The sequence below is a fragment of the Chlorocebus sabaeus genome, chromosome 21 (genome assembly GCF_047675955.1).
Source record: "Chlorocebus sabaeus isolate Y175 chromosome 21, mChlSab1.0.hap1, whole genome shotgun sequence".
Lineage (NCBI taxonomy): Eukaryota > Metazoa > Chordata > Mammalia > Primates > Cercopithecidae > Chlorocebus > Chlorocebus sabaeus.
This window is the reverse complement of record NC_132924.1, coordinates 68909996-68935873: the sequence shown is the minus strand read 5'-3', so window position 1 is coordinate 68935873 and position 25878 is coordinate 68909996. Positions and strand designations below refer to the sequence as shown.

At 33.5% G+C, this 25878-nt stretch overlaps 1 protein-coding gene across 5 annotated transcripts in view; it reads right to left on the bottom strand.

The window, feature by feature from the left end:
* Window positions 1-25878, bottom strand: part of SEMA3A (semaphorin 3A) — a 522459-nt gene that overhangs the window by 58698 nt on the left and 437883 nt on the right. For all 5 annotated transcript variants that reach the window (XM_038004552.2, XM_038004551.2, XM_038004549.2 and 2 more), the window contains one exon: window positions 24706-24825. In XM_038004552.2, the coding sequence (XP_037860480.1) occupies window positions 24706-24825 (120 nt within the window). The remainder of the gene's footprint in view (window positions 1-24705; window positions 24826-25878) is intronic.

Genomic DNA, 25878 nt, shown 5'->3' with positions numbered 1-25878 from the left:
GCCTCCAGCCTTACCATCTCCAAACCACGTTGTATGGTCTATTGCCTTTTAACACACAAACCTTTCCCTGGCATCTGGTGCATATTCCACAATTAGAATCTATAAAACTCTCTCTTAATCACTTGTTTCCCTCCATCCATCTTCTTGTAAACTAATATCCCTATTTTTTTCTTTTTCTTTCTTGCTAAGCATAAATCCTGAAACAGTGTATAGTTCCCAAATGACTCAATGAATGAATTAATACATAAATGAATCTCCTAAACTAAAATGGTAGGTTCCTTTGAAAGAAGGAATTACATTTTCTTGTTTTTTGGCAAGGTTTACAAGTTTTTTGGATGAGTTGAGCTTACCATAGACTCGAAAATGTTTAGGATGTCAGTTAAAGAAATGCTTACACATGCTTCTTTAAATTTGCTACTATTTCTGCAAGCTATTATACAATGGCAGGTTTTCAAAATGCTTTTTTGAAATTTTATGAATGTTCTTTTAACCTAGAAGCTGTTCTTCTCTTTGCAATAGATAATTAATGCATTAAAATTTTCTATTTGCAATTCTTCAGAATTAGATTTTGTCAGTAGGATTAAAATAATAGAAAACATGTCTCTCCATTTTATGTAGCTAAGAACAATGCATATGTTGGAGATCAGAGATTCCCATTGTCCTGTGAAACTACAAGAAATTCAATAACTTGCCTTGTCATCAAAAACTCCCTATGGGAAAGGTTTACCAATATCTATTCAGATTGACCTACTTTATTAATTCCCCTTGGTAACCTAAGAAAGTTCATGATATTCACAAAGGAAGCTATTCTACGTCCAGTCACTCCCATTAAATGGCAAGCAGAAATGAAAAACTCAAATCTAATAATTAAGTTTTCTTTTTTAAACCTGTGTCCTGTAGCCCATTAAAGTAAAGAATACCTATTTTCAGCCTGCAGTTACAAATTGTTGATTTCAATGTGGCCGCTGAAACTAATTGACACAAATACAGATCTTTAATGATGTATACAGGGACCCTGGATGTCTTTCCACATGAAAATGCCATCTACTCTGTTCACAAAATGCCATCTAACAGTAGTGTAACAAAATAGTTTTGAAATTAATTTGAAAAGATTTATTGCTTTGTGAAGGAGAAAGTCATTGTGAATGTATATTAAAAGCTGAACATCAAAAGAAAGGGGCAATATCCATTTTAGCAAGATCAAAGTGCATTAATCTCACTGCCATAAAAACTGCAATGTAAACACTATGAAAGGTAAATAGAATTGGAAAGAATTCTTGGATTTGCATAGCTTAAATGGTATGCCTTTGGGGAATAAACTTTGTATTTACAGATACTAGGGCAATTTTGCAGTGTCCTCAGCACATAGTGGAAGCTGAACAAACAATCACGTTTACTAATCTTGGGCCAATGCTATCATGTGAAGCATGGAAACTTTACTTATGATAACAGCAATAAACGCTGAATAAATACACCACTTTTCTCTCTTTCCCCTTTATCTCCTTTACCACCCCCTTGACATTCTTCCATACCTCATCCCACAGATGGCATTTCTTGCAAAATTCACGTTTGGGCACCACCTGCCACTTGTAACAGTACCACTCTGTTGAAATATTTTTAGCAGCTGCAAATTAAACTGTCCTTCAGGTGCAATCTTACACTTAATGAAAATGACACCTTGGCACAGGACACACGCTGCACTTATGATTCATTTGGCAGCTTGAGCTTATTTAAATAATGAATGCATTTTGCTGCTCTCAGCATTAGAATCAGACTGAATGTCTAGTACAGCAACATTTTGACCAGCATTTGGCTGGACCTATCCCTTCCACCAACAAGCCCCCAAAAGGACAAGAACAAATTTTTTTTTTTTTTCTGAGAATGAATCAAATGTACAGAATGATTAATTAAGGCATTTGAGGTATCTGTAAATTTAAAAGTTGGGATATGTATTGGTTTTCTAGGACACAAATCATATAAATTTCATTTGTAAAAAGGGTGGAATTAATAATTATAAACTCTCTCACACAAGTGCTGCAAGGCCTAGTTAATTTCACACCATGAACCACTCAGCCGATCCTCTTGTAAAACATGTCAGAGGTTGCAGAGCAGGGAAGGAGGATCATAACCCCACTGCAGAAAAATGACAGAAATCCCCTCTCTCTGAATCAGTAGTAACACCCTCTATGAAAGGAAAAAACAAGGCTTTAAAATGTAGATAGTCCACAGAAATACACATACACATTCTTTTCTTCACACTTTAAAGGAGATCCCAGTGACATTATAACTATGAAGGAAAACTCTTTCAGAAAGAAACATAAAAAGAAGCAAGTTTTTCCTTCACTGTATTTATATAAAAACTGTTCTGTGATAGGATTCAGAGAAAATGGGTAGAAATTAGGCTTCTCCCAGTCACTAGATTTGTTACTTCAAAAATATCAACTTGGCCGGGCACGGTGGCTGACTCCTGTAATCCCAGCATCATGGGGAGGCCGAGGCGGGTGAATCACTTGAGGCCAGGAGGTTGAGACCAGCCTGGCCAACGTGATGAAACCTCATCTCTACTAAAAATAAAAAAAAAAAAAAAAAATTAGACGGGTATGGTGGCACACACCTGTAATCCCAGCTACTTGGGAGGCTGAGGCACGAGAATTGCTTGAACCCTGGAGGTGGAGTTGCAGTGTGCTGAGATCGCACCACTGCACTCCAGGCTGGGCAACAGAGGAGACTCTGTTCCCCCATGCCCCACCGCCCACCCACAATAAAAGAAAAAAGAAAAAAATATCAACTAGCCTCAGTTACTTTATATCAGAAAGTATATATCTTTGAGGAATGTTGGGAGAATTAATTAGGGAATACATATGCATCTATCTATCTGCCAATGCCAAGCATATTATTGGTCTTGAAAATTGCTGGCTGTTATTATTTTATAACATTGTTTTTAAAACTTTGTGAAATATTGTATAAAATATATGTTTAAAAGTTAATGGTAACATAAGATCAGGCGAGGTGGCTCATGCCTGTAATCCCAGCACTTTGAGAGGCCGAGGCAGGCAGATCACTTGAGGTGAGGAGTTCAAGACCAGCCTGGCCAATACGGTGAAACCCTCTCTCTACTAAAACACAAAAAGAAGCTGGGCATGATGTTGGGTGCCTGTGGACCCAGTTACTTGGGAAGCTGAGGCAGGAGAATCTCTTGAACTCAGGAGGTGGAGGTTGCAGTGAGCCGAGATGGTGCCATCCACTGCACTCCAGCCTGGGTGATGAAGTGACACTCAGTCTTTAAATCCATACATAAAAATAAATAAATAAATAATGGTAACGTAAACTTAGATTACCAGTGGAAGCAAGTTGATAGCTGATAAGGATTCTAAAAACCTGCTAAAGACAACTAAAATAACAAAGACTAATGATAAATCATGTACATTATAAAGTTATATTAATATTTCCAATATCACAGCCTCAGACTTCAAAATATTTACAAAGAAACTAGCTGGGAAGTTGGTAATGGGGAATAATTATCACCAGATGACTGCCAGCACACCGGGATGGCAGCCGCAGTGACCGGTTTCTTCCCCTTTCAGCTATGCCACAACATACAGAAAACAAAAGCCCCAAAGAATCAATAGACCATGAATGGGAACTTTCAGCGCATTAAGAATGCAGGGAATGCAACATAAGGTCATCTCACATTCTTAGCTAACAGCCTAAGCAGAGTAGATATATCATTTTTGGCTGTGGAATAGAAAAACCTCTGGCTGCCAAGGAACAGGCCTGGAAAAACTTCTGATGCTAGCTGGCTGGGAAACTGTGAATAGCCCTTGGGATAGTTTAACCCCAAGAAAAGTTCAAGATGAGTCACATCAGGAGAGAGAGAAGGGCTGATTAGAATGAAAGATAAACACACAAGGCAAGTGAAAATAATAGGTACTATTTATTGCACCCTTTCCTTCTGTACTATCTGCATTATCTAATCCATGCGTACCCCAGAAAGAAATCCTGGGATTAAGACCCAGTGAATGTTCCAGGTACAAACTAGTAACTGGCAGAGCCAGGGCATAACAAGAGCCTCGAGTTCCTTCTACTGCTTCAAGCTACACGGAGTGCTTGCACCTATGTAATTTGCAATATGTCTCTAAGTTGCAGGTACTTCTACACTATTTGGTTATTTAATTTACTATTTTAACATACTTTTTAATCATTAATCAAGAGAATAGTAGGAAAGCTTGCTACCATCTACCACTACAAAATAAGGCTATTTGAACTAAATGGACATAACCAAAAGAAATGGTTTATAGTTTTCCTCATAAAGGCAAATGACTGAAGAAGAAGTAAAAGGCTTTGGGATATTGGACTTACAAGCATAAATAGATAAAGTCATCACGAACATCACTGTGGTGTGGAGTGACCTTGACTCTGTACCTTAAATCAAATTAAGTACCTTGTATCTCTTATTCAACCCTGCCTTGAGGAGAAAATGTTTTCCACTTTCATCTTTTCAGTTTCATCTCCCATATCTATTTAACTGGCAATTACTACCAATTCTCCACTAATAATTTTTAGAATATTTTTCCCTTATTTACTTTTTTTCTATTTAAAGTCTTCCCATCTCTCTCCTAAAGGACTGATGTGACCTCTCGAACGAGTCCCATGCTTTGAACTACCATGCAACCCAGCAAACCCATTACTAGGTATATACCAAGAGGAATATAAATCATTGTACCATAAAGACACATGCACACAAATGTTTTTTGTAGCACTGTTCACAATAGCAAAGACATGGAATCAACCTAGTGATAGATAGATTGCCCATCAACGATAGATTGAATTTAAAAAATGTAATTAGTACATGTACACCATGGAATACTATGCAGCCATAAAAAAAATGAAATCATGTCTTTTGTAGGAACATGGACGGAGCCAGAGACTCTTATCCTTAGCAAACTAAAACAGGAATAGAAAACCAAATACTGCATGTTCTCACTTGTAAGAGGCAGCTAAATGATAACGACTTATGAACACAAAGAAGGGAACAACAGACACTGGACTCTACTTGAGGGTGGAGAGTGGGAAAAGGGAGAGGAGCAGAAAAAAATAACTATTGGCTACTAGGCTCAATACCTGAGTGATGAAATAATCTGTACAACAAACCCCTGTGACATGAGTTTACCTAAAAAGCAAACCTTCCCACGTTCCCCCAAACCTAAAATAAAAGTTAAAAAAAGAAACTGCGAGCAAAATTATGTGTGTGTACCTATAAAAAATGGACCACGGCTTTAAATAATTTTCTTCCAAATCAATATTTTATAATATTTACAAGGTATATCTCTAAATATACACAATTTTTTAATGGTTTTTCATTGGCTAAGCAAATTCAGATGCTTTTAAAAGACATGCAATGTCTCTGCTACCTAGCCCCAAAATACAAATTCTAGGCTCAAAAATTACATAATTCTAGGCTCACTTCCAGTTGAATTTCCTTGTATCCTCCTACCCTACCACTTGGGATTCCCAAAACTTTTATTCTTAAATTACTTTGTTTATGAAAATTGTTTTACCAAGAATCATGACAATTTTTCAAGACTATTTTCCAATATATTTCACAAGTCCTTTCTCTAAATTTGTCAGGTGGAAATTTCTCTTCTGCATTTTTATAATACAGTATTTTGTCTGATTTTCAATGAGTTACCTGCCAACCAGCACTAGTTTATTCTTTAGAGCAATACAAATCTGGGTTTCTATTTCTATTTCACTAAGTTTTTGTTTGTTTGTTTGTTTTTAGTTAGAGTTTGCCATCTTCTTTGAATCCTCTCTAGTTCCTAACAATATATTACACTTTAGGATACTTGTTTACTTGAACTTAAACAAACACTATTATATATACTTACATAATTGGCTTATGGTTTATAAACTGCCTTCATGGAGATGATGGCAGTGTTAAGAAGCTGTCACAGTATCCAGTTTAGCTACACCACTTAGTTACTGTGTGACCATGAGCAAGTTAACATCTCTGTCTTGAGTTCTCACTCATAAAGTGAGCATTTGGAGACATTATAAAGATAATAGAGCTGATACACCCAGGCTTAGAACAGCATACTATTGTGAAATATCTATCCTTATTGTTATCCCATGGTTGATTACTTCTGCTTCATTATTAAGAAATGTGTTTACCACCAAAAATCATTTTCTGAAAGTGTGTCATTGACGTCATCAAAATACAAGTATTCTTTCTGAAAACTGAAGTGGAAGACATATCATTAATCATGTAAGAAGGGTGTACCGATGTCTGAAGCTACTTTGCCTTAATAAAAAGAAAGATGATTGATGAATGGAGAGATGAGTGACTGGATAAATACATGATACACTGTAGTAAATTGTAAATTTGTAGAATCTAGGTGGAAGACAAAAGTTTATAGCAGTAAAATTATTTTAACTTTCCTGTATTTGAAATTTTTCATATCAAAATATTAGAAAAATACTTTTATGCTTCCCAAAACTAAAAAGCAGCATTTATTTTTAACATTCAGCAAAGGTGAACTTAGGTGAATATAAAGATTAAGGCAAAACTAAGAAAATACAATATGTAAATGCAATAATTATTATAATGGGTGATATATGATTTAGTTTCTTTTACCAGTACTGTACTTGTCCTAATGGTTCACACTTATCCTTAACCTGGAACAAAATCAACAAAGTGTGTTGTTTTTACTTAAATATTGTGGTCGTTAACATTTTATAATTCAATAGGAAACTTAATTTTTTTGGGTTTTTTTTTTTTTTTTTTTTTTTTTTTTTGAGATGGGGTCTCTCTCTATTGCCCAGGCTGGAGTGCAGTGGTGCTATCTTGACTCACTGCAAGCTCCACCTCCAAGGTTCAAACCATTCTCTTGCCTCAGCCTCCCGAGTAGCTGGGATTACAGGTGCCCGCCACCACACCGGGCTAATTTTTTTTTTTTTTTTTTGTATTTTTAGTAGAGATGGGGTTTCACCATGTTTGCCAGGATGGTCTCGATCTCCTGACCTCATAATCTGCCCGCCTTGGCCTCCCAAAGTGCTGGGATTACAGGCGTGAGCCACCACGCCCGGCCTTTTAGGAAACCTTTTATAATGTAACTGGCTATATGCTATAGAATTGCTTTTGAAAATTAAATGTATAATAAAGTTTGTTTATTTATTTATTTTTAGATGGAGTCTCACTCTATTGCCCAGGCTGGAGTGCAGTGGCACCATCTTGGCTCACTGCAACCTCTGCTACCCAGGTTCACGTGATTCTCCTGCCTCAGCCTCCTGAGTGCTGGGACTCAGGCGTGTGCCACCATCCCCAGTTAATTTTTATTTATTTATTTTTTGTATTTTTAGTAGAGACGTGGTTTCACCATGTTAGCCAGGATGGACTCGATCTCCTGACCTCGGGATCTGTCCACCTTGGCCTCCCAAAGTGCTGGGATTATAGGCGTGAGCCACCACACCTGGCCATAAAGTTTGCTTTTTAAGACAATTTATTCTGTCACATTTCAACTTTGTATTTCTATATTATTGATTGATTGATTCCCATCCTGATATCTTAAAATAGGTTTTCTACCATGGTGAATGAATGCCTCAAATTGAATTGCAGGAATGTAGTGCTGAGTACAAACATATTTTAAGGAAAGTGCTGGGCATATTAATCTAATTTGGACTAAATAGATATATGAAAATTTATTTAACTTTTTTGTTATTTTATATCATGATTTGATAATTATTATCTACTAAATTGTGACCTATGCTTAAACTCTTTTATCTTATAAGTATGTGGTGTTTTCTACTGACTGTTTAAGAGACAATTTTTCAATATTTCAATGTGGGATGACATAATTATGTGCCTTTAAAAAATTTTTTTACAGTGGTTTTTGTCCATTGCAGATGGCAAAAGTTGCATATAATGTCTTGTTATTTACAAGTTCACTATGAATAATGATTTAGAGGTCTGTATCTTATAATGCGAAATATGGATTAGAAGGATTTCAATGTGTTTTGATTAATCTAGCTACTTTAACTATAATATTTATAGGCATTTCTGTAATATTTGGTTATTTATTCCCTCTTAACTACAGGAAGCTGCCATATTTACAGATGCTTCTTTGCATTAGGTCTTCAATAAATAAATTCATAGTGTAAATGTATTCATCCATCATCATCAACTGTCCTTGAATAATTTACATTGTTATGCTTTTGAATTACATTAGGTATAAACCTAGTGTGTGATTAGATTAGATGTTCTTGTCATTTGAGTATATCTGATAGAATTTCATTAGGTAAATAATCTCTAGGAACAATTTTTTTATTATCTCACAAGGTTACACATATGCACACACATCCCTTCCACATACACACACACACACGCACACACATATTTTAGAAAGTAGTAATTTGGATATTGCCCTTGATTACATTTAAAGACATAAAGACAATACACATGTTTTTAATGAGTTTCTATAAAACTGAACAGATTTGGAGGACAAGATGATCATCTTTTTACATTGTCAACACAAGAATGTCGATTTAAAAGAAAAGTGGAGTATACATAAAAACATTCTGCTCTTTAGAAACAAAATGGTCCTCTCAGTGGGGCTCATGTTCAAGAAGTAATTAAAACATTTTTCTACAGTGCAATTAAAAATAACTTTTGAACTTGGATGAAGTAAACCAAGGCAGCAAACCTTCATATCCTACACCCAAATAATATAGAACTTTCTATTTAGAAAACCTTTGCTCTATGATAGCAAGTAATTTATATGATTTTATTTAATCGATGACTTCACACTAAAATGTTCTCTTTAAAGGGAAAATTGGTAGTGATTCAAGAAACATGGTATTTCCTAACCTACCTCATTTTTAAATTAGAGCACGTTTTTCTTCCCTTTGCCAGGAAGTTCATCAAATTTTTAAACAGTGTGCTTACTCTGCTTTATTAAATGAGATGAAACAAGTACATTTAAGTGTGTGTGATTTATTTTTCTTAAAGTTTCAGTGCTTCAGCAGGAGCTAAAAAAACTGAACACACCAAAAAGATATAGTAGAGGCATGATTTAAATCTCTCTGAGAAAAAAGAAAAATATACCAATTCTTGTTTCAACTCTTTCTCCAATCCACAGTCATATCTCACTCATTGGTTATGTTTAAAACAAGGAGTCTAGATAAGTTTAAGATGCATCTCATATACACATATATATTTTTCAAAGAACAATTATAATAACAGATTCCTTGAATTAATAACGTGTTTGTATCCATTAAGAACTTTAATTGGGATTCAACTGTTTCTTGGTTATGTTAAGAACATTTTCTTCTTCTCCTAGCTAACATATTTAAATTGATCACACACAAAAAAGATTTTTATCTAATTTTTAACATTGTACTGGGGAAAGTACATATTTCATTTTAAATATTAAGTTAATGAACTGAGCTAAGAAAATTCTTTAATAGAATTGATTGTATAATTTTATTTAGAATATTTGGATATTCATAAACATATTTGCTTCTAGTTTTACCTTTTGTACACTTTTTTGTTTTGTTTTGTTTTGTTTTGTTTTGTTTTGTTTTGTTTTGTTTTGATACTGAGTCTTGCTCTGTTGCCAGGCTGGAGTGCAGTGGTGCGATCTCGGCTCACTACAACATCCACCTCTCGGATTCAAGCAATTCCCATGCCCGAGCCTCCCGAGTAGCTGGGATTGCAGGTGTGTGCCACCACCCCTCATTAATTTTTTGTATTTTAGTAGAGACAGGGTTTCACCATATTGGCCAGGATTGTCTCAATCTCCTGACCTTGTGATCCACCTGCTTCAGTCTCCCAAATTGCTGGGATCACAGGCGTGAGCCACTGTGCCTGGCCCTGTCAAGTATTTTTATTGGTGATATTATAACTCCATGTAAGTTAGATGACTTGAAAATCTTTTTCATCTTTGTCTGTGCTCTAAAACATTTCTTAAAGGTTTCATATAATTTTTTTGCCCACATATTCTATACATGAGTCAAAGATAAACTGATTGACAATAAACATAGTCAAAAACCAAATAAGAAAACCAATAAGCAACAGAAAAACAAAAGCAAATACGTAATAACAACTTAATGTTTTTTTTGTATTAAGATGTCCTAAAATATAAGCAGATACTCAATTTATGCGTACTTTTTTTCCTCTGAAAAATAGGTTAGAATCTACAGATAAAAACATGGATATTTGTGAATTCCAGTAACTGTTTAATTCAAAATACAAAAAGATTGTCAAATGATCATAAAACTTACTTTATCAAAAATTGTTGAATACATAATCTCACAAAACATTTATACCGTGAAATAAAAAGTTAATTTTATGCAAAATGGAGAAAGTTTGTTTTGATGGCCACCTGTTCCCTAGGGCATGCGAGGAGTTCAAGTACTCATTAGAGGATGGCATTGGCAGCATGACTTGTCCTCTGAGTTGCCCCTGATTAGGCCCTAGGGGTCTAGTGAAAGGGATATATCTATAAGAATGTGGCCTGATTCTTAAAATAAAATAATGAGTTAGGGACCAGGAAAGATTTAGGTCAATTTTTATTTGACACAGACCGTGGCAACTTTTTAAATAACATGAATGTGATTATAGATAGAACCTAATTATACTGATTGCTACACAAGAGGAGCTTCAGCACTTCGATTATTCCATGGTCAAAAAATGTTCTCAAAAACACCAGAAATTCAGGATCTTTACAAAGAAGAAAAACATGTTTAACTGCAATATAATTAGCAGTTTCTATGGCTTTTGTTCATAAGAGACAATAAGAGTTTTGATTCTTGAGAATGCCTAATTATATGGGAAGGAAATTCAAGACAGAAAAGCAGATAATTTATAGCATAATTTTCAAAGTAATTAGAATTCGTACAAAACAATTCTTATCACACATTCTGTTTAATCTGAAAGATCTTATTATCTTTTAAGAAATAAGAATTCAAATTCAACATTAACTACCATGGTTTTTGAACTTTTCTAATCATAATATATTGAAAATAAATAATAATTATTTATTTGTTTAGTATCCTACCTTGGTGAACTAAATAGTACAAAAGTTGTTATATTTACATGAATTTGAAGAGTTCTTTTTATATTGGGGAAGTGATATTTTATTTATATAAATCATATTATATACCATAATTTAAAGTTTAAGGTTATGACATAAAATTCAAAGTTTTAACATAAGATGTATAATTCGTGGTTTCATATTTGAGTTTTAAGTTATTGTTTTGCACTAAAAATCTTCCTTGCTTTCCTTTCCTGAGAGCTTCTGACAAAAAGATGTTTACAGGGAAAAGATTGCAGATTACCACATATTATAAATACTATTTGCTGTTTTATCACTCTATTTATTATTTAAAATACACCATTAGTCTTTATGTGGTTCCAGTTAAAGGCAGTTAATTCACATTAACCTCTTCTCAAAACAACTTTGTTAAACCACTGTACTTTGAGACTTTTCTTGAAACCCAGAAGTCACGACTTCTACTACATATTTTTAAAATTCTTATTATGTAGTTATGGAAAATTTTTAGGCTACCATAAAGAGCATTTTCTTTTAAAAAGAAAGGTTTAAAACAAAACTTTGTAATAGTGCTAGCAGCTATGTTAATCTGACACTGCCTCAGTGAAATGATTCAAGCAGTGTTAGATGGGCTTTCACTGATTGTTGCTTGAAAATCCAACCTACCTGTTCAAAGAATACACTTAGACTATGTTTTCATCTTCCCAGCTTAAATGGAACAAGCCACTAATTTGAGATGCACAAAGAATTTATCCCTCTTAAATTGCAAAATTTGAATTACATCACAAATGAGCAGTAAACTTAATCTAAATAATGATGCACCTGCCCTGCCATACACATTATTTCGTGCTAAAAGTAGGGATATAAAAGAATCTATTCAGGTAAAAGGGAACAAAAACTATTTTTATGTCTCTTTTAAAAATCAAAAGTATAATATACTTTGGTAGTTTAGTTGAGTTCTTCTCAAATTTTAATGTGGGCTCTTGATAGAGGACAGATTCTCACTCAGTAGAACTGGGTGGGCCCTGAGATTCCACATTTTGAAAAAGATTCCATGGATGCACATCCTGTTAGTTCAAGTGCCGCACATGTAGTAGCGAGGGTCTACATAAGCTAAGTTTTCAGTGATTTTAACTATGTATAAATAACGCAAATCTTTGGTTTGTGAACTATGGTATGATAGAATCCTTCAACTTTGGCAATTTTTTGTTTTTATTTATTTATTTTTTTCTAGGCAGAGTTTTACTCTGTCATCCAGGCTGGAGTGCCATCGCATGATGTCAGCTCACTGTCACTTTCGCTTCCCAGGTTCAAGTGATTCTCCTGCCTCAGCCTCCCAAATAGCTCGTACTACAGGCACATACCACTACACTCGGCTAATTTTCGTAATTTTAGTAGACATGGGGTCTCATCATGTTGGCTGGGCTGGTCTCGAACTCTTGACCTCAAGGGATCCGCCTGTCTCAGCCTCCCAAATTACTGAGATTACAGGCATGAGCCACTGCACCTGGCCTGCTATGCTCTTTTATCTTACCTTGCAACAGTATGTATCTGACTCGACAAACTATTCCTTACATGTAAATATTTTGCAAATTGCAGAAATGTGTAAATTTTTAACATGGTAAAATTAATTTCATAAAATTAATTGTGAAATGAATTTAATCTCAGTTATCACTAAATATCAATTTATAACTCACTTTTTGCAGGTTACTTAATTTGATTATCAACAGTTTTCTAGTTCACAGGGTTATTGGGAAAAAGAAGTGCTCTTGTAGATAGCACTTTGAAGATAATTAAATACAATGCAAATATAGTCTCTTTGTTGTTCATGATTATTTCAGTTATTTACTTCTGTAGGACTGCCAATTTTTCAAATATTGCTTTTAATGATAAAACTGTCAAATACTCAGTGTAATAACTCCAATGTCACGACACCTACAATTTGTTGGGTACAATTTTAAATTCCTGCTTATGACTATCAAGTATTGGTCTTTGTTCAGTGCAGGCACGCCATTAATCCTATTTCCTGTTTTTGTTTTATTGTTGTTGTTTTCCCCTTATTGAGTGCTCATATGGAGTTGTTTGCATAAGTACCTTATCAAGACTAATAAAGGTTTTTCTAAACTAATCTGATACTTCCAACTTTCTTTTGAATAAGCACATGGTTCCTCTCATTTTATGTTATTAGCACAAAGAAATGGTTTCCAGTATGTTTATATAAAGTTAGGTTTACTTTCTAGTGGACCTACTATTTTCTACCTTTTCCCATAAAATAACTACTAGAAAATACCTAGAATCATTATTCCTGGACAATGCTGAGTTTTCTATAATTAGATATTAATTAGAATAAAATTATTAGACCATCTATAAGAAATGTTATACATATATTTATTTGTTAAAAACAACAAATAAAGTATATTTCACCACCTTTTAAAATAATATGCCTCCAGATCTTACTGAGACCAACGAAAATGCTTACAGATTTTATGTAAATAGAAAAGCAATTTAAAAAATATGCGAACAAACACAACTTACACATTTATATAGTAAAACCCAAAGAAGTTGGGAAATGACTGTGCTTTTTATTTTCTTTAATCATAAAATAGGAAGGCAGTAAAATTACTGGTATATAAAAATTCTATAGCAAATAACATGTTAAATATTTTTTGTCCATATTGTAAGTGTATTATTGTGTTTATCATTGATTAAGATTAAAAAAATTAAGAAATTTTCCCAGAACATGTATTTTTTAGGTTCCTATTTATTCACTCCTTTAAATGATCAAAGAAAAAATTAAAATCTTAAAGCAAAATAAAACCCCTTAACTTTGGGAAAAATGTCTGGACCAAGAACCACTATTATTCCTAATGATTAATTTATTATCATTTTACATGTGGCTTTTAAAGTGCAGAGACTAGCTGAAGAGACCTTATTTTACTGTGATAACAGTCCACGGTGTCAGTTATCAAGCTTCTACTGAATAGAAAAGAATACTGTTTCTGGTTTCTCCCCACTCTCTGATTACTTCTTTCTAAACACCAATCTTTTTCATCTCATTATTTTTTCCATGATTTCTGTTCACAATTTACTTATAGTTAGGGACATTTGTCACTGAGATAACATAATTTAAAAATCTACAGTCATATAATCTACAAATAATATATAGTTTTTCTGGTTCCAACTGATTCCTGTCCTTTTCTTCAAAACTTAAAAAAATAATTTCCAATTTCTTGTTGTTTTGAACTCTGTTGTACACACACTCTCTAACAGAAGACTGGATATATTTAAACAAAGGAAAGCCTGCCTCATAAGTTGTCATCTCCTGCTTTCATTTTATAGTGAAATCCCCAGTCTGTAGTTGTAATACTAGGTTGAGAGCCTGAAAATCAATCGATTCAAAAATTTGTTTAATCTAAAGGAAGATGGATAGTAACTCCTCCCTTTCCTATGGGTTAAACAATGGTTTTGAGATATAAAGACATTTTGGGAATATATGAATATGATCCTATTGATGTATTAAGACTTCTAGGGTTTTTCATTAGATAAAAAAGTACTATAGGTATTATCCTGGAAGGTAGGTTTTTCACTTAATTTTGTTTCTTATAACAACAGTTCCTTGAACCTAGTGAATACTATTTGCATGTAGAAAATGGAAGTTGCCAGAGTATATATTGGTAGCTACCTAATGTAGTTCATACACTGTGCTATTATCAGTGATTCTAGGAGGACTTATATTAGCAGTAGGGAAATGAGAAGAGAATAACATTCTGTGTAGGTAACTGGAGTGATTTAGAAACCTAAATTTTCTACAGGTAAACAAAAACATTGTTGAATGAGAGGAGAAGAGACTAGACTTGGGAATATAAAAATACTTACTGAAAATCAAAATTTCAAAAAGAAACAAATTGATAAACAGTAACTGAAATGAATAGCTTAATCTCTGTAGACAAATACCTAGTCTTAACTTCTCATTAATAATGTAGCTATTTTACCTCTATCATATTATATTACATAGTATCTTAATCGTTTTTACGGACAACCATATGGTCAGATATAAAATGGTAATCTGAGTATTCTTAGGAATTAATATATGTTCCAGTAGCATTTTTTAAAATGTTTTGAGCCTATAGAAAAGTCCTTAAGTATGTATCACCTATAACTTGCATTATAAAATTGAGAGTTAAACCTTTGGATAGAAGACTTTATACAGTTTGGGGATATTTATTTCTTTGTTGATGTCATTGATTTTATTAAGATGATATATGTTTAATATAATCAAGTAATGACAAAAATCTCATCAGGAAATTATTTTTAACCATTAGGAATTATTTTCTTTTTTCCCTTTCTTCCTCCCGCTCCTTCATCATTCTTTGCAGATTCCTTCCAAATAGCTGAGTGAGGGTTTTTTTTTTTTTCTTTTTCTAAATTTTGTTTTCTCTTTAGGATTACCTGTTTTCCTATCCTAGAGAACATGTAATAATTCCGATTCATCAATGAGAATAGCAACACCAGTTTTCCATAAATACCCTTACAAATGTATGGGAAAACTCTCTGTGATATCAAAGTCCTGGTATCTTTTGTTTATTTGTTGTTTTTGTTCTTGTTCTTGTTGTTTGAGACATGGTCTGGCTCTGTCACCTAGGTTGGAGTGCAGTGGCATGATCACAGCTCACTGCAGCCTTGACCTCCCAGGCTCAGGTGATCCCCCCACCTCAGCCTCCCAAGTAACTCGGACTACAGGTGCATGCCACCATACCTGGCTAACTTTCAAATCATTTGTAGAGATTATTATTTGGATTCATAAGAATTCAGACAAATTTGTAAACACATTGAAAAGTTACATTTTTTGATGAGTGTCTTATGCAATTAGCCTATGTGAAATCCAACAGTAATTAAAATTTAGCAAATCTTCAAGTAAAATAATAAAAACCATACTTCTACTGACAAAACTGCACCCATATTAATTTATAAAATTATTACTAGAAACAAATTGTGATTCATTTTAAAAGTAAAACTCTATTTTTGAATAGATTTTTAAATAATAATAATAAATATATAATGGTATGCAACTTAAAATGCAAAATGTATGTGATAATAAAAAAGTGCCATAGGAAACTGATAATTGGCTGAGAACAAGGACTTTGATATTCTCTTGTCTAATTTCTTTAGTCATGTAGTAACCGGTATATTTCTACCTTGAAAATGTTTATTTTAAGGGCATCTAAATACACATATTTTTTACCAGTATTTTGGGGAAACATTTTTAAAGACCCTTTACCTGAATAACATTTTTAGTTGATATATGAAGCTTAGAACATTTTTAATGCCTTTTTGTCGTGTGTAAGTAACTTAGCAATAAGTATATCACTAAGCTTAGAAAAATCCTTTTTCTTTTTATGGAAGCAGAGTCAATTTATTTTCATCAAAATGAGCAGACACCATTAAGCAAGAAATCCTGTATGTATAGATTCAGTCTAAGGAAAGGACATAGATCACTATCACTTCATCTGGTCTTGTTTTCCCTAAGCCACTTTGATTACTTTCCTAGAAATATGTGGCTGCACAGTTTAATGAGATTGTGCATTTTACTACATTTTTAGCACTTGGTGTATTTATGTATTTTAATTGTTCCATTCATTAAAATTCTTACACAATATTAACACAACATCAACTGAATTTCTTGTGATTTTTGTAGTAGTCACTTTTCCAAATGCACTACATAATTAATTCATATCTGATTCTCATAACAACCAAATGAGAGAGAAACTGCAGTTATTCTCATTTGAAAAGAAGAAGTTGGTCACAGAGAGCTCACACTAGGTCACAAAGAGATCTCTTTACAATTGCTGAAGTCAGACAGTAGGTCTCCAGAAACTCCATGCTGTTAACAGTCATCCCAAAGATTATAGTTGACGACTCCTCATGAAAAATTTAAATGTTAAACTGCGATGCAGCAGGAGAGTCATAAATGCAGTTAATGTCTTCTTAACCATTTTATTGAAAAAAAAATTACTGCAGAATTAACCTAATTGTTTATTTAAGTTTATTAAGTTATAAGTATTGTACTTACTAGAGATAAATTAACACGTAGAGAAACACATTTCATTACAATTTGGCCTTTTGCTCTTGTTTATAATTTCATTGTTTCATCTTCTAATTTTGTAAAACACAATGTGTTTTATGATTTTAATACTAAAGCTAAAACTATTACTAGAAACATATTACATATTCCTGATGTACTAATTTCCCCATATAATGATAGTAGCTATCAGTTAAAATATAACCAAATAGCTTGATAATATTTAAAGGAAGACAAACATAAACTTCAGAGTTGTTTCTTGTATCAATTTACTAAACATGTATTGTCTGCTTTGCATGGAGGTGGATATAGCTAACAGCAGCAGCAATGACAGTTAACATGAGCATTTACTGTATTATCAGATACTGTTCTAATTACCCTATATACACTGCCTCATGCATTCTCAGAAAAACAGTATGAGGTATTACTATTAATCCTTTCTTACAAACCTTAAATGTGTGGCAAATACAAATAACTTAAATGACTCCCAAAGTCATGTAAGTAATAAATAGAGGAACTGGGATACAAACTGAGGCAGATTAACTTTAGGGCCCCTGAAGAGATTCATTAGTTTCCTATTTCATATATCCTAGGGTAGGAGGCTGGATGTTAGGCCCTGTGATAACTACAAACATACATCTATCTGGTCTTGGGGTTCAAAGGTGCAAACACTTAAAATCCCGTGGGCAAATGGTAAGGCTATATGAAAAAGATAGCAAATTTGAGGGCCACCAGCTCTATTTGATTTGAGTATGGTAGAGTTTAATATTGGAGAGGTCACTTAGGATTAGATGATAAAGGACTTGACAGGCAGCAGAATCTGGATTCAATTTGCTTGTAAATTGAGAGACATAAACGATTTTTGAATGAGAGAGTATTGTAAAGTAATCAGTGCTGTATTTAGGGAGAAATCTATCAGTTATATCCAAAAAGAAATGTATATATGGCTTAAAGTGTTATGCAATCTTATAAAATTAAGCATAATCAATAACTTTATCAAAATAAATTTTCATTAATAAAAAAATTGCATCTAGAATTTGTCCTAAGCCTGTAGACACAATATCTAGGTGTAATTATCTAAAGTGATATTTGTAAAAATAAACACAAGAAAATATATTCTCATAAGTTAACATTTCCCTCTGTGTCAGTATTAATTTTATAACGCATCTGAGGATTGTATCTTATTTAAGAGTAGAGTAGATATATGAACACATATTTTATCAACATGGAAAGGCAGGTTATTTTGGAACTTTAAAATAAATATTATATGACATTTTGAGACATTGTCATTAATATCTTCCACTGTGAAAGTTTCTGAAATCTTCTATTCTGAAAGTATTTGTATCAAACGTTGAATATTTCATAATATTGTAAACCCATTTCTTTCACTCAGAGTGATTAGGGTATAACAAGTGGCTTTTTTTCTTTTTCTTTTTTTTTCTGGTCAAAACTGTCCATGCCATTAAAATTCAATGGCATTTCTTCCTGTCATTCAGCTTGATCTGGGTAAAATCCTTTAATTCCCCAGCCCCTGCTGCTGGGGAGCTCTAGGCTCATCACACTTAACCTCTGCCTGGGCTTCTCAGAATAGAATTTGTTTCACTCCATTCATAGCTTCAATAGTTGAGCAAGCCACACGCAAGTGCACACTGGTCTTTTACCCTGAGCACACTAATCTGATTGTTTTTCCACTCTACAAACTCTGGGTCAACAATCAAGCTGCCGCCAGAAACTAATTAATTTGCAAACAGGCTTCTGTTTTCACAGAGGGAAAGCTTTTGAGAGCCGTGTCAGGGAGGCCGGTCACACCATGGTTACATGCATTGTCATGGCATCCACTTCTCTTGGTAAATCTCTTGCTTGATGTCACTGCACACAGGAACCCAGATTACCCAGTCAGCAGTAAATCCCTATTGAGGCCCACCAAGCTTTGAATGTAGTGACTCTAGAAGAGGAAATTGGTATAGACAGGCTGTGTATTCATTAAACTGATGGTGAGACAAGAGAGAAAAAAATGTAAAAAACAAGAAGAAAAAGGAAGCTGCCTTTGATATAAAGAATTGTCCAATATATTGTCTCATGTGATCAACTTTCATTTAAAAAGCCGGATTACCTTGAGAAAATATAATAATACTTCTAAATCTTATATTTCTACTCTCATCAACTGTTAATTTCAAAGCAAGACATTCAAAATTTGCTGCCTGTATGCCACATCTGGGAGTTGTACATTTTAGCCCAAGATTTTAAAAAAAAATCAAATGGTAAAATTTGAACAATTTTATTCAGGTCGCTTTTCTTAGAAGCCTGGAAAAAAATAAAATCAGTTTTTAAACATATTGCCATTAATGAGTTAATTTTTATTCCAAAGCTTTATTCATATTTCCTCATTAGTAATTTCAAAAAACTCGCTAAAAGTCATTATGTTCCTTAGACAAAAAGTGACAGAGAAAGTATGTCCTTGATAAAAGATATCAAGGGATGGTATATTTTGGTAACTTTTAACTCTTTATGAAAAAAAGAAATATTTAGTGATTTGATTAAATGTACTATTATTTAGAGAGTAGAATAATTTCATGGTGTATACTTATTGTTTAAAAAGATACATTTCTAATGGCTGTGTATTATTTGTTAAGATGAAAATTTTTCTGAGTAATAGATTCCTGAGAAAACAAAACTTAACTACTAAGTTGTCTTTAGGTATAGACATAACTATTGTTCTAAAGTTTGCATATTCAAATTTTCAGCGTAATTTAAAGAAAATAACTGTAAGGATTGTCATTTTATTTCTGTTACTTTATACATTGATACTCCAGAATTGCTAGCTAATGCGTACACTGCTTACTCATAGAATGCATAATTCAAATGTTTAAAAATACTGCATTCTTGTTTTCTTCTTTCATTGACTATAAAAACTAAGAGGACCTTTGTTGTTGCTGTTGTTTTAACTGAATGATCTCTCAGCTCCTCTAACACTCATCTGCTCAAATAAGCATGAAATAAGCTTATAGAGGGCTTTTTCCCCAAAGGTCAGCAAAATATTACTAACTTGCTTAAGCCAAAGAAATAATCAAAAATGACATCATCAGAAGTCTGACATTATGCAAAACTAGATGATCTGTTTTACTTATTAAAGAAAATGCAATTGGATACTCTGACGTTTTTTATGTCTCCAAAGATAGTAAGATCAAAATAGTGTATTAAAAGAGCTGTACAAGTGATTTGAGATTGGGTATCTGGTAACGTGTAATGTTAACTTGTGTATTCATAGTTTATTTGCAGTCATATGTTCCGTCACTGGGTCTAGTTTTCTAAAAACGCATGTTGTGGAGAAATTCGAATCTTAAGAGAGTACGAAATATCCTAGTACATGACCACAGAGGAAGCTATGCTGATTCCAATAAGGGCAGGCCATCAGGGTATGAATATTACAAGTGAGAGGAAGTGGAGTGATGACTTGCATACCATTTCAATTACAGAAAAAGAGCAAGTGGGTTAGTCTATCTACAGGCACGATCCTTTTAGGAAATTCCACTAAAAGAAAACAGGTCTTCCTGAAATGAGTGGGAAGGCGTCACACTCCAGGCATTGTAATTAGGTCTGTTTGTGTTCCCCAGGCCTTGGAATCCATGTGGTTTCATGTATTAAACCCGACTCTGGCTGCCCTTTCACCCTGACTCAAACATAATCACTCACAGAGTGAGTCAGGCCAAGCTTCCTAAGTGTGCTCCACCCAACAGAAGTGGGATAAAGGGTACCCAGATAATTAGCATTTATTAAGTGCTTACTACATACCAAGAACTTGCTCAGTGCTTTTTATACATTATTATGTGGTCATTTTTCCACAATAACTATAGGAGACAGGTAGTACCTCTGTTCATTTCATTACTGTAAGGGCCAAAGTAAAGTGAAACCATGCCTCATTCTAAAGATATTCTTTCTTCCAAATCATGTATCATCCACTATTACTCCAAGACATAAACAATACTGGAAAACAGTCTCCATCAAATAAGAAAAATAAATTGGGCTAGTAATCCAACTGCTCTAATGAATTGTTAATATGGATAATAACTAGGTAGTAGTATTTTCATAATAAATGCTAAGATATCATGATAACAGCAGCATAAATTTATCTGTTTCCTTACTATAAATATACACAGAACAATTTTATTTTATTTCCACATTCAGCTGAAGTTGGAATTGAAATTTGAAACCATTAATACTGAGAGAATTTATGTAGTATCAGAAAAAACTACTGGATTTTGGCACATCATGCCAAATCCCTAGCAGTATATTTTCTGAAATAAAAAATTGTTATAACATTTAGAAACCCTAAATTAGGGTTTATCATAACTAATGAAGATGTTTTAAGAATGTTATTACATGTTAAAATGTAAAATACACAACAGATTCCATTGTCTGAAGTTTCTTAATCTGAAAGTGTTATTCACTCCTAAATTTTCCTGTTAAAACTGAATTTAAACGTTTATTGGCATCGTTATATAAACTTTCTAGTTATGAAAGTAGTGAAACTCCATTTTAATAAATCGAGATATTTCAAGTTCCAATTTTAGACAACTGTTTTGTTGTTTGTTTTTCCTTACCAGGAACAAAAATTAAAAGTCATCTAAAATAGGTGAACTGATTCTTCCAAAAGAGTTGAATTGATTTGAGAAAAATAAAGTCCTATGCTGAAATTAATTTTAATAACCCTGAAGACCCTTGAAAAAAAATACTTTGCAAAGCAATGTATTAATTCTGGAACACATATGATTGTGTACTCTATGCTGATGCCTCAAAACTCATTTATTTTATTCATGAATGTGTAAACATTACATTTTCAATTTTATTGTGTAACGGCATTTAATGTCACAAGGCTTGTGATTCAGAGTCCCTTGGTTCTATCTCAAACATGTCTGTATCCTCCATCTTGCAGCAGTTCTGTTTTTTGCACCCTGTCAGATGTAACCTTTGTGTTAATTTGGAAAAATCAGTTCTCACGTTTAGTGCTGAGAGACTGATAACTGAATTCTCAAATGAACTACACATTTTCAGAGATGAAGTACAGAGCTGTGGACAATGACTGTGTTTTCCCACAGTGTAAATTCTTCAGACTCAGCTGTCAACATGTGAGTGTGCAGCATAAAAGCAGCTTTAACTTGATGGCTTTTTTTTCTCCGAGGCCATAAAAATGAAATGGATACTATACTCTCCTTTATGTTATTCCATCTTCTAAATGAGATTTTGTTTCTCATGGACAGAGAAAGCCTGTATGCCCTTTAGGGTACTTAGTAGATCAAAGTCTTCTTTCTAAATAGAAAAACAAACATTCTCCCTCCCACACAAATATTTCAGTTTGTGAACAAACCAGATAGCAAAGTTAAGAGGGTTTTGTTTTTTTTTTTTTTCCTACTAATTTTGCCTCTGCACACATCCTAGGGCTAATAATTTATACTGGATATTCTAGAATATTCCTCTGGGTTTTTGGAGTTCTGCACATGCTCTTCTCTTCATCTCAGCACCTTTTCTTTTCCCCGGTGAGGCATCAAATTTCTCACATGGTCACCCAGGTACCATGAAACTCTGTCTACCCCCGGTGGGAGAGGAACATTTGACAACATGTCTAATCCCCTTTGATTACCACAGTGTTTGTATGCAGTCATCAATTATGTTAGGCATCATTAGGATTTAAAACAGTAAAGAAGTGATGTCAAATTTAGAGAAAACTTGGGAGGTCAAGAAATAGGGGAAGCTAAGAGAAGAGACTTTAAAAGAATGGGCTAGTTAATGATAAATACTGCAGGAGACATTGTCAAAGTAGAGATTAATAAAAAGTAATAGAAAATCATTAGTGTCCTTTGGAGGAATAATTTCAAGGAAGTAATTATTGGATGAATGCCAGGTTTAAAGTAAAGGTAGTGAAACATTGAGGAAACAAGTCCTAACCAGGCTATGAACTTAGATATATTGGGACTTTGTGGCATAGCATGACAGAACAGTTTTGCATAGGATAAGTAAGATTTTAGCTTGGGGGAAGAAATTAGTACTGAAAAAGAGATAAAGATAACAAATGAAATGTAAATTGACTAAATTAATCAAAGAACATCAATGCCATTAAGAGCCAAGGCTGAAGGGTCAAACGAGGAGGAAGGGAGCTTGCCTTTGTCACTACTACATGGAAAATTATAGGACAGTCAGAAATGCTGTCACAGGAGGGAAGAGATGCTGACTGAGGTAATTTGAGGTATGTTTTGTGTTTTGAGTAGTCACTTTGAAGTATAAGATGGATCAGAACAAAGGTTGTCACACAACTCATGGTCTCTTGGAATTTCAATGAGATCTAGAGGTAGACCTGTGATTTTTCTCTAACAACTAATGAAAGACAGAAGGGATGAACTATATTTTGAGGTTCCTGAAATAAGGCAGGAACAACAAGTGTGGCAGAAGTTCATAGAATGAGATATTCAAGTGTCTTACTGAGAACATGACTATAAACCATAAGTGTCTTTCTTTGTAATGAATTATGTATAACCAGGAAAAATTTCATGCTTCATTCTTTTTAATGAGTTATGTACAAGCAGGATAAATTTCATGGAGAGATAATTGGAGATTGGGTGGCTTTGTTTTTTAAGATTGGAGGTAGGCATAAATATAGATCATTAAGTAACAATAAAAACAACCATGGTTAATATACTAGGGACCTTTATAAAAATTTTTGGTAAATGTGTAAATGACTAACCAAAAAAAAAAAAACAAAAAACATTGAACTCTAGATAGGAGGATATGAAAAGATTGCTTAGTTAAAATTTTGAATAAGAGTAGTATTTATTTATTTTGGGTATATACAGCTTGTATATTTTCTGCTATGCCAAAATTATTTTCTATACTAAAAAGAAAATAGAGAGTAATAGTAATAAATAATAATAAGCATCTACTTGATCAAGTAGTTAAGCCAGTGCCTGAAGTTCAGAAAACTGGGTTTCTGTTCTAAACATTCTTCTACCGGATTAGATAAAATATTGACCTTAAAATCCTAACCTATAAAATGGGAGAGGGGTTTTAGGATGATTAAGATTAAATGTGAATCATATGAAATCATGATTTAAAATACCTTTGAAATTTTGAAAAGACTATTAATATGTTATTCACACTGCAATAACATTCAATTTTTGACATTCACTAGTATATAAGATGATGTTTTCAAGGAAATAATAAGAGATGTAAAGGGAAAAAAAAATACTACCCTGTAAGATTTGTTGTGGTGTCCCCATAAGACAGAATTGGTAAGTCATCTTATCGTTTTCCATTGCCTCCCTTCCGTAGCTCCGATCCAGATCTTTCTTTCCATAGCTAACTACTGAGAAACTTCAACTTTGGCACTAAATGAATCTTTTCCTGAATATTTAATCTCTCTTTTCTTTCTTTGCCGAACTTTCTCACACCCAACATCATGAAGTCACCACCATTAGCTTAACTGCACACTAAATTTCAAATCATATTTCATGTACTGTAAAAGAGTTCTCCAGTAACTTAATACAGTTACATATGTTATATGTCTATTTTCTTTCATAAACCACGTACCATTAAGCCACCTGGAATCATGCTGCTCTGTCCTGATTGGGTGGTGGTGCCCAAGAGTTCGGAAGATAGCAAAGTCTCGCCCCATAAAATCAGCTGCAGTTCCAGAGTATAATTCTCCATCTGTGTTGTGACAAAACCACATACACATTCTTTAATTCAGTTAAGGCAAAAACAAAGCAAAACGAACAAACAAAATGCAAGTTTCATGTTATGAGCATGCTAAGAAGAAAACTGAAATGCTCTCTGCATCATTATGCAGAGTTACTTATTTTTTAATCCTATGTCCTTATTGAAGGAATTATTTTATCAAATACTTATTCACTGATTTAGCGTATGACTACTTATCTGGTACAAACTTAGAAAATCTGAATAAAGTCCGATTCAGTGAATCTTGCTAAAACATAAAATTATATTCTTTTCTACTATGACCACTGACAAACTCACAAAATGCAAACTACATTTATTATATCATTTGCTGTTATATGTGTACAGTTACCATGGTTCTAATATCCTTATAACGTAGAGTGAGGTATCATTATAAAATTTTATTCATAGCTTTATTCTAATGGCAATTAAATCTTTTATACACTTCTTTCTCAGTGGGATCTGAATTAATGAGATTTTGCTATGATTCAGAAATGCTGATTTTTTTTGCCAGAATTTCTTTCTTGCTTCTTATTTTTTAATGTATCTAGTGGGAGAAGTGTTTTTATTTGTTATAAGCTATCAACCAGTCCAAAAATAAATCAACCACATGACCTCATATACAGCAGAAATGTGTTTTAAGAGGAAGGAATTTTGACAAACCCAGATCATAATCACTCCAATGCAAGATTCCATCACTTTTTGACTCATTACTACTTAAATTGAATTAACTCTAGGTCAGAGTTTAATAATGGAGGAATCATAACCAAACGGTAAAGAATAGAAGGGAAAAGACAAGAGGGGGGGTAAAAGAGAAGTTAATATTTACTGAATTTCACTCCGTGTTTGTCAGGCAGTTGGCACTGGCTTGACACATTCAAGTTATCTCATTTAGTTCTGTTAACAATCCCATAATGTAAATAATGTTATCCTTATTTTGCAGTTCAAGAAACTCAAGGTTGCTCGGCTAATGGCAAGTCAAGGTGAAGGTTCAAACCCAGGCTTGTTTAATCCCAAGCCTTTTATACT